This window comes from Lepidochelys kempii, chromosome 19 (assembly GCF_965140265.1).
Source record: "Lepidochelys kempii isolate rLepKem1 chromosome 19, rLepKem1.hap2, whole genome shotgun sequence".
In the NCBI taxonomy this organism is placed as follows: domain Eukaryota; kingdom Metazoa; phylum Chordata; order Testudines; family Cheloniidae; genus Lepidochelys; species Lepidochelys kempii.
Window position 1 is genome coordinate 9394092 of NC_133274.1, and position 12330 is coordinate 9406421.

At 45.2% G+C, this 12330-nt stretch overlaps 1 protein-coding gene across 1 annotated transcript; it reads right to left on the reverse strand.

The window, feature by feature from the left end:
• Positions 1 to 1713: 1713 nt before the first annotated feature.
• On the reverse strand, positions 1714 to 8664 carry PAQR7 (progestin and adipoQ receptor family member 7). The gene is made up of 2 exons (XM_073317734.1): positions 8519 to 8664; positions 1714 to 4199 (listed from the first exon to the last, which is right to left on the reverse strand). Exon 2 carries the CDS (start codon positions 4154 to 4156, stop codon positions 3098 to 3100), a length of 1059 nt encoding a protein of 352 aa, XP_073173835.1. The 5' UTR covers positions 4157 to 4199; positions 8519 to 8664; the 3' UTR covers positions 1714 to 3097.
• Between the last annotated feature and the right edge of the window lie 3666 nt (positions 8665 to 12330).

A 12330-nucleotide genomic window follows, 5' to 3' on the forward strand; every position in this document is an offset into this window, starting at 1 on the left:
GAAGGGAGAGAGAGAGGAGAGAGGCACTGATGCCTGTTAATTATATGATTCTCTAATATTTGTTAACATTTACACAGTGTCTTTCATCTTCAAAGCATTTTACACACATTAAACTGCCATAAGAGTTTAGCGCCTGAGCCAGAAAAGTCCATTGGGAGCTGCAAGGGCTCAGCACCTCCCAGGATCGGCAGAACAGAAATGCACTGATCAAATAATTTTAAATATGTGGATTATGCATCTTAAAGTCAGTTGGTGTCCAGTGAGCACAGCTATACTTCTTTACAAAGCTGTCTCATTAGCCATTAGAGCTCTCCGATGAAATTTGTGTAGGCTTAAGAACCATGCATATGGCTAATGCATTTTAAAGCTTATTTAAAATACTTTCTACCTGCCAGGACTTGAATTAGGCCCCGAGAGGTCTTTGATTCCTCCTGCAGCCATAATTACCCAAACCAGATCAGGCAGCTGGATTCCTTACATTGCAGTAGGCTCCAGCACTCGGAAACGACAGCGTTCACAAACCATTTTTCGCTTACAGCTCTTAAAAATGGTTTCAGGAGAACCTGCTTTGCTGGCTTCTGCTGCCCAGCTTAGACAGGGCAGAACTTTTTTTTTTTTTTATCATGATTATTGAAAACCATCACCAGGAGCAGCCGAAGTAACCAGGTTCCTGAAACCCTTTCAGACTGGACAGAGTGAGAAAGCAATTTCAGGACATGGTCAATTTCGCCACTGTGGGCAAGGCCTTAGTCTAAATCACTGAGGGCAGCAGAGGAAAGGGAAACCCGGGGGGAGGAGGTGGAATGAGCTCAGGTCCTGGAACCAATTTTAGAACCAAAATTAAGTCTAGGTTCAGATCAGTTGTTTTAAAACTTTTCTGTTCACCCCACCTCCCAGGCCAGAATCTTGGATCATCTTTGCCTCGGCTTTCTTTCTCCTCCACAGCCAAATTCTTGCTAAATCTCAATCACTGCTTCCTTAACATCGGCCCTTTTTCATTAACCCAGCTGCTGCAGCACTCACCCCAAGCTGAATCCCCCTGCCTTTGAACACAATCATCTTCTCCTCCTTAGTCTGTCCCAAAAACTGCTGCTAAAGTCATCTTCCTGCCCTCCACCCACATCCCAGCTGCTTCAGTCCAGGCCCCCCATCTTGAATCTTTCCCATCTCTTGCCACATCGAATCCAGGCTCCTTGTACTCACCAATCTCGCCCCCCACCCATAGGCGCCGACTCCGTGGGTGCTCTGGGGCTGAAGCACCCACGGGGAAAAACTGGTGGGTGCTCTGCACCCACCAGCAGCTCCCCAACCCGCCCCCCCACACCCCAGCTCACCTCTGCCTCCTCCCCTGAGTGGGCCGCCACATCCTGCTTCCTTCCCCCTCCCCCTCCCAGCACTTGCACTGCAAAACACCTGTTTCTCAAGGCAAGCGCTGGGAGGGAGGGGCGAGGAGGAGGAACGCAGCACGCTGGGGGAAAACACAGGGCTGGGGCACAGATTCGGGGAGGGGGTGTGAGCACTCACTTTCATTGGCGCTTTTGCCCCCACCTATCTCTCACTGCTTGCAGGTCCCCTTCCTTCTGCTCCTTTTCCCACCCGCAGATTCACCTCTGCATTCATGCCGCCCCTATGCCTGGGGCACACTCTGGCTATCAAGTATCAGGGGGTAGCCGTGATAGTCCGTATCCGCAAAAGCAACAAGGAGTCTGGTGGCACCTTAAAGACTAACAGATTTATTTGAGCATAAGCTTTTGTGGGTAAAAACCCCACTTCTTCAGATGCATGGAGTGAAAATTACAGACGCAGACATAAATATACTGGCACATGAAGAGAAGGGAGTTACCTCACAAATGGAGACCCAGTGCTGACAGGGCCAATTCGATCAGGGTGGATGGTGTCCACTCCCAACAGTGGACGAGGAGGTGTCAATTCCAGGAGAGGCAAAGCTGCTTTTGTAAAGAGCCAGCCATTCCCAGTCCCTATTCAAGCCCAAATTAATGGTGTTAAATATGCAAATGAATTTTAGTTCTGCGGTTTCTCTCTGAAGCTTTTTGTTCAAGCACAGCGACTTTCAAACCTGTTCTAGAACGTCCAGGACTCTGGCTACGTTTACGAGAGCGTCTCTCTTTACCACTCTTGCCAATGCTGGTGTAACGACAGTGCCGACAGCTGTAGTAGAGACTAGCTGCCAGTGGTTTTATCACCCGGATCAGGTCTGCAAGACACGGTGGTTAAAACACCAGGGATTCTCATTATTGCTACCTGCAATGGAACTGAACCCGTGGTGGCAACAGAGGGAACTTTTAGGGGTACAGGGGCAGTAAAGACAAAATTTCCCTCTTCTCAGTGGCCTACTGGCCTCTCTCCTCCTTCAGATCCCGCCTAGAAACCCATTTCTTCCAGCTATCCTTCCTCCCTTCTCCTCTTCATCACTGATAACCTCCTCCCCCCTCCTGATAGGGCCTTGTCTTCAGTGTATCTTGTCTTATTTAGATTATAAGGGCAGGCCACATGTCTTTCTCTGTGTGTAAAGTGCCGTGTAAAGTTCCTGTGCTATATAAAGTGACCTGAATAGAAAAAAAATGTCTGTCTTGTCCCCTTGTTTGCTTTGCTTTGCGACATGTAAAGACAAGCTGGACTTGTTTTTTCTGTCTTAACTTCTGCCTGAGAAATATTAGAATTGACCACTCCTGGTTTTGCTAGACCTAGATCTCAGTTGTGCAAGTCAGCTTTCTCAGCCCTTAGATGTCGGGGCAGCGGGCTGCATATTTAGCAAAGAGAGCGTTACTCCCTCTTCATTGAGGTCTTTTAAAGACAGCACCGGAATTTCGAAGGCAGAAAATCAGCAGAAAAAGAAACCGGTTTAACACTTATACACACATACACCTTTCCAGGTCTTCTTTATCCATCATAAAAAATCCAAAAGAGCACAAACTTCCAGCATTTTCCCTTTGCAGATCACTTAACAATAGCACATTTCCAAGCATTCCATCACACTTTACACTTGTCCATAGCCAGATTTGAATCCAGATTGTTATGGTGGCATCCCCTCAAACAGCCAGGATGGGAAAGATCAGGAGCTTCCTCTCCACAGCTTTCATTCTCCTTTGCAATTCAGTTTGCACTTCACTTTGCTGGTCATGTAAGCGGCAGTGAGGAGGCAGCAGGCTACGGTGAAGAAGCACAGGGCAGAGAAATTGCGAGTCTGGTTACCGTGCAGACTGGTGTAGATCTCCCTCCTTGACTCATAGTCCAGAGCCACCGCCTGCACCTGGGCTAGGGTGCACAGCACCAGAAACACGTGGAAGATCTGATGCCCCTGCCCAAAGAAATGACATTTCCCTGGAAACCATTTCTCTGGATAAGGGTACGAGAAGAAAAAAGCACCGATAAGGAAAAACAGCACCTGGCATTTGTGGTATAAAAGGGCTGGATCTGCCTGCTCGGAGGGCTGAACAGTGTAGAGCCGGTGAATTACTGGGCTAATGTCTAGAGCATACGCCAGGCCCAAGGGCATTTCCTGACACACCCTGCTCAGATGGCGGGGAAGCTGATGGTATCTATATTTAGCATAACAGGAACCTGCACACGATAACCAAGCTAGCAAAGCAGCCCCCGGCATGTAAAACCCCATGATCCTTGCATGCCAGTCTGGCTCAATGGCATAGTAGTAATGCACCAAGGCACTGCTGTACTGGTAAATGGCTACTCCCACATAGTCCATGAAAAAGAAGCTATAATGCCAGACCTCTGATTTGGCTTGGAGGAGGTGAGCCAGGGTGCTGAAGGTTAGGTAGGTGATAGAAGCAATGGCAATGATGAACAGGGGATGGGCATGAGGATCGCTCACAAAATCCACTGTCTGGGAAAGACGCTGGAACCTCAACAGCAGGATTAGTGCAGCCACGAGGTGAGTCCAGACGTTGACAGCTTCGTTGTGCGGCTGGAAAAGCGTCAAGAAGTAATACTTCCAGGTCCGGTTGAGGGGTCTGTAGCCGGTGTGAATGTAGGGTTTCCAGAAGACCTTAGGCACATCTGAGGTACCCACGGTGCAGGGAGGCGAGGGGAATGCCGTTTCCAGCAGCCTGGGGACCTGCCAAAGCTGCTGCACATTAATGAAAAGGCGAGTAAGTTTTTCCGGGACAATGGTTGCCATGACAAGGAGACCAGTACACTCAATTGCTGCCAAGCAAGCGAACCTTCATGAAGAGAAGAAAGGAAAGTTTAGTTAGTTTTAAAAGCAGCATTACTGGGGATCAACATGTAGGGTTCATTTGTTTGTTTTTAAATCTTGGTAGATCTGCTTATCAGAGATAATGGTCTCCCGACATTTACAATAAATGAAGAATGAAAAGTAGCATGGAGGGTTTTTTGATTTGGGTTTAAACACTATTATTTGTATTACAGCAGGGCCTAGAGGTCACAAGCAAGTTTGACCCCATTGGAGCAGGGGTTACAAAACACAAATACTCTAAACACATCATTTAGATTCCCTAACACATTCTGTGGGAGCAAACTGTTATGTAGTTGCATTCTACTCAGAAACTACTGTCTCTGAAGAGACAAAAACCAAACTTTTGGGCTCCTTTTACCACATTCACACTGGCCTTGGAAGTGTATTAAGACGACCCTGTTCTAGGCTAGAACGTTCTTGGTTTTTTTTTAAATGTGTTTACCCTAACTCTATTTGCTAAAGCCTTGTTTAAACACAAAGTTCAAACCCCATTCCAGGCTCTGTGCAACTGGGCGCTTTAGATTAACTCTTACATTTCAGACATGAACCCTGTCAAGGTTCCTTCCCCACTCTGAACGCTAGTGTACAGATGTGGGGACCTGCATGAAAACCTCCTAAGCTTACTTTTACCAGCTTAGGTTAAAACTTCCCCAAGGTACAAACTATTTTACCCTTTGCCCTTGGACTTTCGCTGCCACCACCAAACATCTAACACCGATATTATTATTATTAGGAAAGAGTTCATCTGGAAACGTCTTTCCCCCCAAAATCCTCCCAAATCTTACCCCCTTTTTCTGGGGAAGGTTTGATAAAAATCCTCACCAATTTGCATAGGTGACCACAGACCCAAACCCTTGGATCTTAAGAACAATGAAAAGAGCATTCAGTTTCTTAAAAGAAGAATTTTAATAGAAGAAAAAGTAAAAAAGAATCATCTCTGTAAAATCAGGATGGTAGATACCTTACAGGGTAATCAGATTCAAAACATAGAGAATCCCTCTAGGCAAAACCTTAAGTTACAAAAAGACACAAAAACAGGAATATCCATTCCATTCAGCACAGCTTATTTTATCAGCCATTTAAACAAACAGAATCTAACGCATATCTTGCTAGATTACTTACTAAGTTCTAAGACTCCATTCCTGTGCTGTCCCCAGCAAAAGTATCACACAGACAGACCCAGACCCTTTGTTTCTCCCCCACTCCAGCTTTGAAAGTATCTTGTCTCCTCATTGGTCATTGTGGTCAGATGCCAGCAAGGTTATCCTAGCTTATTAACCCTTTACAGGTGAAAGGGTTTTTCCTCTAGCCAGGAGGGATTTTAAAGGTGTTTACCCTTCCCTTTATATTTATGACAAAGCCATTGGAACAGCTCAGGGTACAGCTACACTGTGATAAAAAACACACAGCACCGAATCTCCTAGCCCAATAGGGTTGCCAACTTTGGTTGGATGAATTCCTGGAGTTTTCATCACATGACATTATTTATAATTAAAGATTAATCCCCTGAGACTTCAGGACAATCCTGGAGGGCTGGCAACCCTAAACCCAGGACAGCTGACTAAAAACTGCAGTATAGACATTTGGGCTCTTGCTGGACCCCTGGCTCTAAGACCCTCCTCACTCTTGGGGGTCTCAGAGCCTAGGCTTGAGCCTGAACATCTACACTGCAATTTTATAGCCTCTCAGCCTGAGCCCTGTCAGCTGACCTGGGCCAGCTGTGGCCATGACACAGGTCTTTTGTCACAGGGTAAATGTACCCTTAGACAAGGTTAGGGGCATTATTTATTATTAATTATTATTATTAACGACCTGCTATCATTACCTCTATATCAAAATAGACAGAGCAGATACATGCCCCCCCCCGTGCTGATATCTGAAGATGAACCACACGCATTCAGACAAAAAGATTGCTTAGTGCTCTGCTTCTACACTGCATCCCTTTCCCCCACTGTCTGTCTAGAAGATTATTTAGATTGTAAAATCCTTGATGCAAGGACTGTTATTCTAGGTTTGTACAGCAATTAGCACAATGAGATCCAACTCGTGGTTGGGACCACTAGAACACACTGTGATATTGAAAAAAATAGGCTTGAGGACAAAATAATATTTCCTGTTCTGTGCAGCTCTGATTAGTGCTGAAATCACATTATATAAAAGAATTCCAGGGTACGAGACAGAAAACTCTTTGGGAGGCAGCCTCCAAATTGCTCCTGCCACCCTCTTCTCCTCCTGATGGGAATCACCAGAATGGGGAGGGTGACAATGGAAAGTAATCACCAACTTCTTCTACACTCCAACTAATCCTCAACAAAAAGAACAGAAACCATCCTGATCCCTGCTGGGGAAGGCATGGGCAAGAAGGCAGCTGCACACGTGGTTCCTGACTCAAACACATTGTTGGTCACATACATTAAGTGATAGAAAATCTTCCATGGTTTGGTAAAAACCTCAAGCCTCGTCTGCACTGAGAATATGTCCTGATTCCTGCTGTCAGCATAGCTGCACACCAGTGCAAACCCCAGGTGGAGACAAGGAAAGCCACGATTTGCATGGGCGGTGCTTATCCAGCTCCGAGCTATATTGGTGGATGGGTGGTTGGTTCATCAATTGTTGGAATCGGAGAAAATGCCCAGTAAAGCTAAGGCCCCAGTTTGCTACATTTTAGGAGACACTGCTCCAGAATCTACAAGGCAATAGAGAAATATGCATTTGAAGCAGTGATAAGCTTGCTAGGCATAAGCAGACTAAGTATTTACTTAGGCCCCCAGCAGCTCAAGCGTTCCCTGATTTAGTATTACACCCAAAGTACCCTTAACGTGGACTTGTTACCACAAGTGTATGAGTATGTGTTGGTATATTTTTTGGTTTGTGGAAATAATGCACATAGTATTTTTAGTGGGGGTGGTGAAAAGGGACCCAAAAATATTCCTGTAGGTTAGCACCACCTCTGATTCAGAGTCTTAACAGTAGCAAGGAAATATATCATTCACAGAGTGACCTTCCATGTGGCCAAACAAAACAGAAAATAGGAAACAGAAAACAGCTTAAATCAGGCAGCCCCGAGACTGGTTTGAGCAGCACTAATCTTTCACTAGTGAACTTCCTTACAACATAGTGGGAGCAAAGAAACAATAAGGGCCCTGTACAGTACCTAGGAAAATACTAGTCTCATTTACACTCTGAATCAAGAACATCTACGTACCTAACTAGATTTTAACAGTACTGCACCAAATACCCAGGCATCTCCAGTGCCATAAACTAACTCTCCCACAAGGTATCCCTGACTCATGTTGAGTAGCACTTACATCGGAAGTCTCATAGAGTGCTACTTAATGTGAAGTTTGCAGCATCTGGCCCTAAATGTTTACATGTGTATTTGCTTGTGTACAAACGTAAACATCCTGTTAAAAGCATAAATAAAATTTGGTATATTTTAAATGTCAGTCACTATGTGGTTTCTTTTAAACTGGGGCAGGATCAGCAAAACTCACTTCAATTGCTGGATTAAACTCAGTGTGCCCTGTAGGGATCAATTTCACCTCAATTGAATTTTTATCTTATTTCTCAAAGTTCTGAAAAACTTTCCTCAGACAGGCAGAAACTGATCCAAAACAGAGCTGTGATTTTTTTGGACTTGGTTGCTGGGACTGCATCAGCAGGACCCAGCTATGTACAGGTAGCAGACTCCCCTAAAGCTCAAGGACCAAATTCTGCCAGTGTAAATCCAGGATAGCTCCACTCAAGTCAATAGGCATTCAGCCACATAACTGAGAGCAAACTCTAGCCTCCAGATACCAGGGTCCCTTGATGTGCCATATATTAGGGGCCCCCAAAAGGCTCAGGGTACTAGGGTTTCTGAGAATTTCCTAATATTAGGATCTATAGGATTAGGGTCCCCCCAGGAGTATGCAGTACCAGGGCTCCCCATCAGTCTCCAGGTACCCGAGAGATCTGTAGCTATTAGGGTTTCCACGCAGGGTACCCCATTTTCTAGTGCCCTAAGTTTTTAAGTATTGGGGTCCCCTGCAGATTCCTGCCGTGAAGGATGCCCCAGGGTGTCCCCTAGAGATCCTTGGTATTAGGCTTAAAGGCTATGGGGATCTCAGAGGTTCGTAGTGTTAGGGAAGTACCCCGTATACTGGCTCCCCAAGCAAACAAGGATCTCAGAGGTGCCCGGCGCAAGGGAGTACCTAGGCTACTCCTAGTTCTCAGGGGTCCCCAGAATCGTGCGCTCCTGGCACCCCCAAACAGCTCAGTCCCTCCCTTGTCCCGCTCAGGTACCTGCGAAGCTCGAATTCCCTCGGCCCCTGTCCGATGCTCCTGGCTCTGCCCCACCCTGGTCCCAGTGGCACCTGGGAGACAGAGGGGAGGGAGGCGATCCCCAGTCCGGCCGGGCCGCCCCTCTGCAGCGGCCGTCATCTGCTTCCCTGCCCCACCCAGCTGGCAGAGACGCCTGCGCCGCTGCAACCCGGGGGCCGAGGAGCTGCAGCGAGGGAGCTGCGCCATCTGGAGGCCGCGGAGACCTGCCGCTGGGGCGCAATGGGGCAGCAAAGAGAGGGAGATGCCGGGAGCTGAGGGTGGAGGGGGGGTTGCGGGGAAGAGCCGACCCCTGCAGCTCTCCCTTTTCTTGCTGGGACATTAATTTCCCTAAGAAGTTATTTTAAAACCAGCAGCTTTAATCCCGGCCTCAGGGTGACCCTGTCCAAAATCTGCCTTGATCAGGCGTGGGGGATTAGGGGCATTTCTAGAATTCAGAGTATTTACATTTTGCAGGATGGGGAGAGGATTTAAGATCCTTGAACTTTCCCCTCTGCCCATGGCTAGCAGCTCCATCAGCCTGTATTTTCTGCATGAAAACGAAAAAACAATGAGGGGTCCTTGTGGCACCTTAGAGACTAACAAATTTATTTGGGCATAAACTTTCCGGGCTAGAACCCACTTCAACAGATGCATGGAGTGGAAAATACAGTAGAAGGTATAAATACACAGCACATGAAAAGTTGGGAGTTGCCTTACCAAGTGGGAGGTCAGTCTAATGAAATAATTCAGTTAACAGTAGGATTTTTCCTGCCTTGCTCTCCTACTGTTAATTGAATTGCCTCCTTAGACTGACATCCCACTTGGTAAGGCAACTGCCATCTTTTCATGTGCTGTGTATTTATACCTGCTACTGTAATTTCCACTCCATGCATCCGATGAAGTGGGTTCTAGCCCGGAAAGTTTATGCCCAAATAAATTTGTTAGTCTCTAAGGTGCCATAAGGACCCCTCATTGTTTTTCCTGATACAGACTAACACGGCTACCCCTCCAAAACATGAAAACGAAGTGACCATTGCATTATTACTGCTTAGGTCGCTCTATTGACACCTCTTTGTTTTCAAGCAGGCAGCTCCAAAGTCTAGTGAGGGGCACCTGCTTTCCACATGAACACACACTTCTCACACCCTCTCCAATGGCAACCCGTCTGGATCCTTCTGAAAACCTTGGCAATCTTCCCACATTTCCCAGCCCAGCTGAGCTATCATGTTACAGTGGTGGCTTTTCTGGAGCCCAGTATGTTGTGCAAACTCTTTTCACTGGGTTTTAAAATATTTATTGATTCAAATATATGACCATTATCTTTACACGGCGATCAACATCCAATCACACTGGTGTAGCTTCAGATCAAGATTTAAATAGGCCCATTCCCAGGGACACCTGCCTTTCTGCACCGGTTCCTCAATAAAATATAGCTCTATGATGTGAATCTCAGCATAGCACTTTCCTGCAAATTCCCTGCTATTTTCATGACACAGTGCTATTTGTACCCATATTACCAGGCATTCCATCTATAAAATAGGCTCAGTAATATCACACAAGTGGGTTGTGAGGTTTAACTCACTAATGTTAGAGAAGAAACTTCAGGTGACACAGGAGTTGACAAAGGTTCTTCTATTGTTTTGTCTTCTGATTCTTCGTGGTTTGGTGTCAGTTTTATCGAACAGGAGACAGGGATCAGTGCAATCAGACTGCTGTATCTCTGATCTGAATTCATCCCCAAATGGCCTCTCAGCTCTCCTTATTTTAGACCATTTCATCTCGATACCCAACCTGTTTCTGCCATGAAAAACACTTTAGTGACTATTGACATTTGTCAGTATCTGCAAGATCAGGGTGTTAGAAGTACCCAGTGCATTTGGGTACCATTAAAAACCATCAATAAAACACAAGACCTTCAAAATAAACGCAGGTCATGGAGGATGTGAAAAGTGACCCACAGAGAATCTTTAAAAATTTGGCTTGTGCATCTTTTTTTGCTTCTTTATGATGGATAAAGAGCTGAGTTTCTGTTTCTTGACTTTGGAAGTATCAGGAATGTCAAGTCTCGTCTTCTCTGGGGTTGGCAGAAAATGTATTTCATGCCTCAGAGAATGTGTATTTTACACTGAAACACCTTAACTTACCTTGAAGGGTTGGGAGTTAAATAGGTGTTATGTTTGAAAAAAATGCTTTAAAAGTATGATTAAAAATTCCTTCCCTTCTCATTTGCTCAGCTTTCACTCTCTAGACTTATAATTTCACCAGATCTCCAATCATACAAGATTCACCCAGTGCAGACAGAACCTGGATTTCTATTTCTATTAGGAAAAAACTCCTTCTAGGTCTTCTTTATACATCATAAAGAGGCAAAACAAGATACAACCCCCTTTTTCCCCCCTTCACAAGTCACCTTTAAAATAATCTAAAAGTCAGTCAAAAGCCAGTCTAGACAGGTAATTCTTACATTCTGACCTGAAGCTTGCCAAATGCAGGCTCTAGGGCAGTGATTCTCAAGCTTTCCAGGCTACTGTACCCCTTTCAGTAGTCTGATTTGTCTTACATACCCCCAAGTTTAACCTCACTTAAAAACTGCTTGCTTACAAAATCAGACCTAAAAATACAAAAGTGTCCCAGCACACTATTACTGAAAAATTGCTTTCCAATTGTTACCATATAGTCATAAATCAACTGGAATATAAATGTTGTACTTACATTTCAGTGTATAGAGAGCAGTATAAACAAGTCATAGTCTGTACCAAATTTTAGTTTGTACTGATTTTGCCAGTGCTTTTTATAAACTAGGCAAATATCTAGATGAGTTGATGTACCCCCTGGAAGACCTCTGGTTGAGAACCACTGCTCTAGGGAAATGGCCAAAAAAAGGTTCCTGCAATATCCTCAATGAAGAATACTCAGCCATCTGTCCTTGAGCGGTAGGAACAATAGCAAGTATGTCAAAGCCATTTATAAAGGAACACAGATCTTTCCAACTGGATTGCAGACCATTTGGGGCTCTCTAAATCATAGCTAGAACCCCTATGTAATCCATGATTCGGTGGCTATGGAATTCACCCCTTGATGCACAATTGTGCTCCAGAATCTGAACTTGCATTTTAAAAAAAATTGTCTTTGTAGCACTCATTATTGCAAACATAACCCTGAAAACTTGAACAGAATAAAGGCTTATCTACATAGGGAAATAGGCTGCAGTAGCTATTTTGTACTACCTCCCCATGTGGATGCTTATTCTGCAGTGAGTGCCTTTATATAGTTTAGCTTAAATCACTTTGCAAGTGCAATAAGCTAAATATGCAGAAATCACTCAGTGTGGAATAAGGGCTTGTCTACACTACGCAGCTTTTAGCAACAAGGCTGTGTCAACACTTGTCAGGCTTGTCACTGAAAGTCAGCGTGTGCGAATGCTCTCTGTCGATATTTTGTCGGCACTTTTGCCGACAAAATACTTCCAGCCCCGCCAGCGGCGTTAGCTTTGTCGGCAGGAGAGCACTCCTGCCGACAAAGCCACGTTCACACTGCCACTTATGTCGGCAAAACTTTTTATCTTTCGCAGGGGGGCTTTTTTAAGTACCCATGAAAGACAAAAGTTTTGTTGACAACGTTGCAGTTTAGACAAGCCTGTCTAAGAGCGTATACGTTTGGAACTAGTGTGGAATAACTATCATGTTTTAAATTCACATCCTACCTTATTTTGCAATAGCTTCTCCGTGTAGACAAGCCCTAGGGCCTATATCAATGCAGTGACATCTTCCAGAGTCTGCAGATAATTTGTAACA

Bases quoted from the DNA above. Each gene is read 5' to 3' on its own strand.
- PAQR7 (XM_073317734.1), bottom strand. From the start codon at position 4,156: ATGGCAACCATTGTCCCGGAAAAACTTACTCGCCTTTTCATTAATGTG.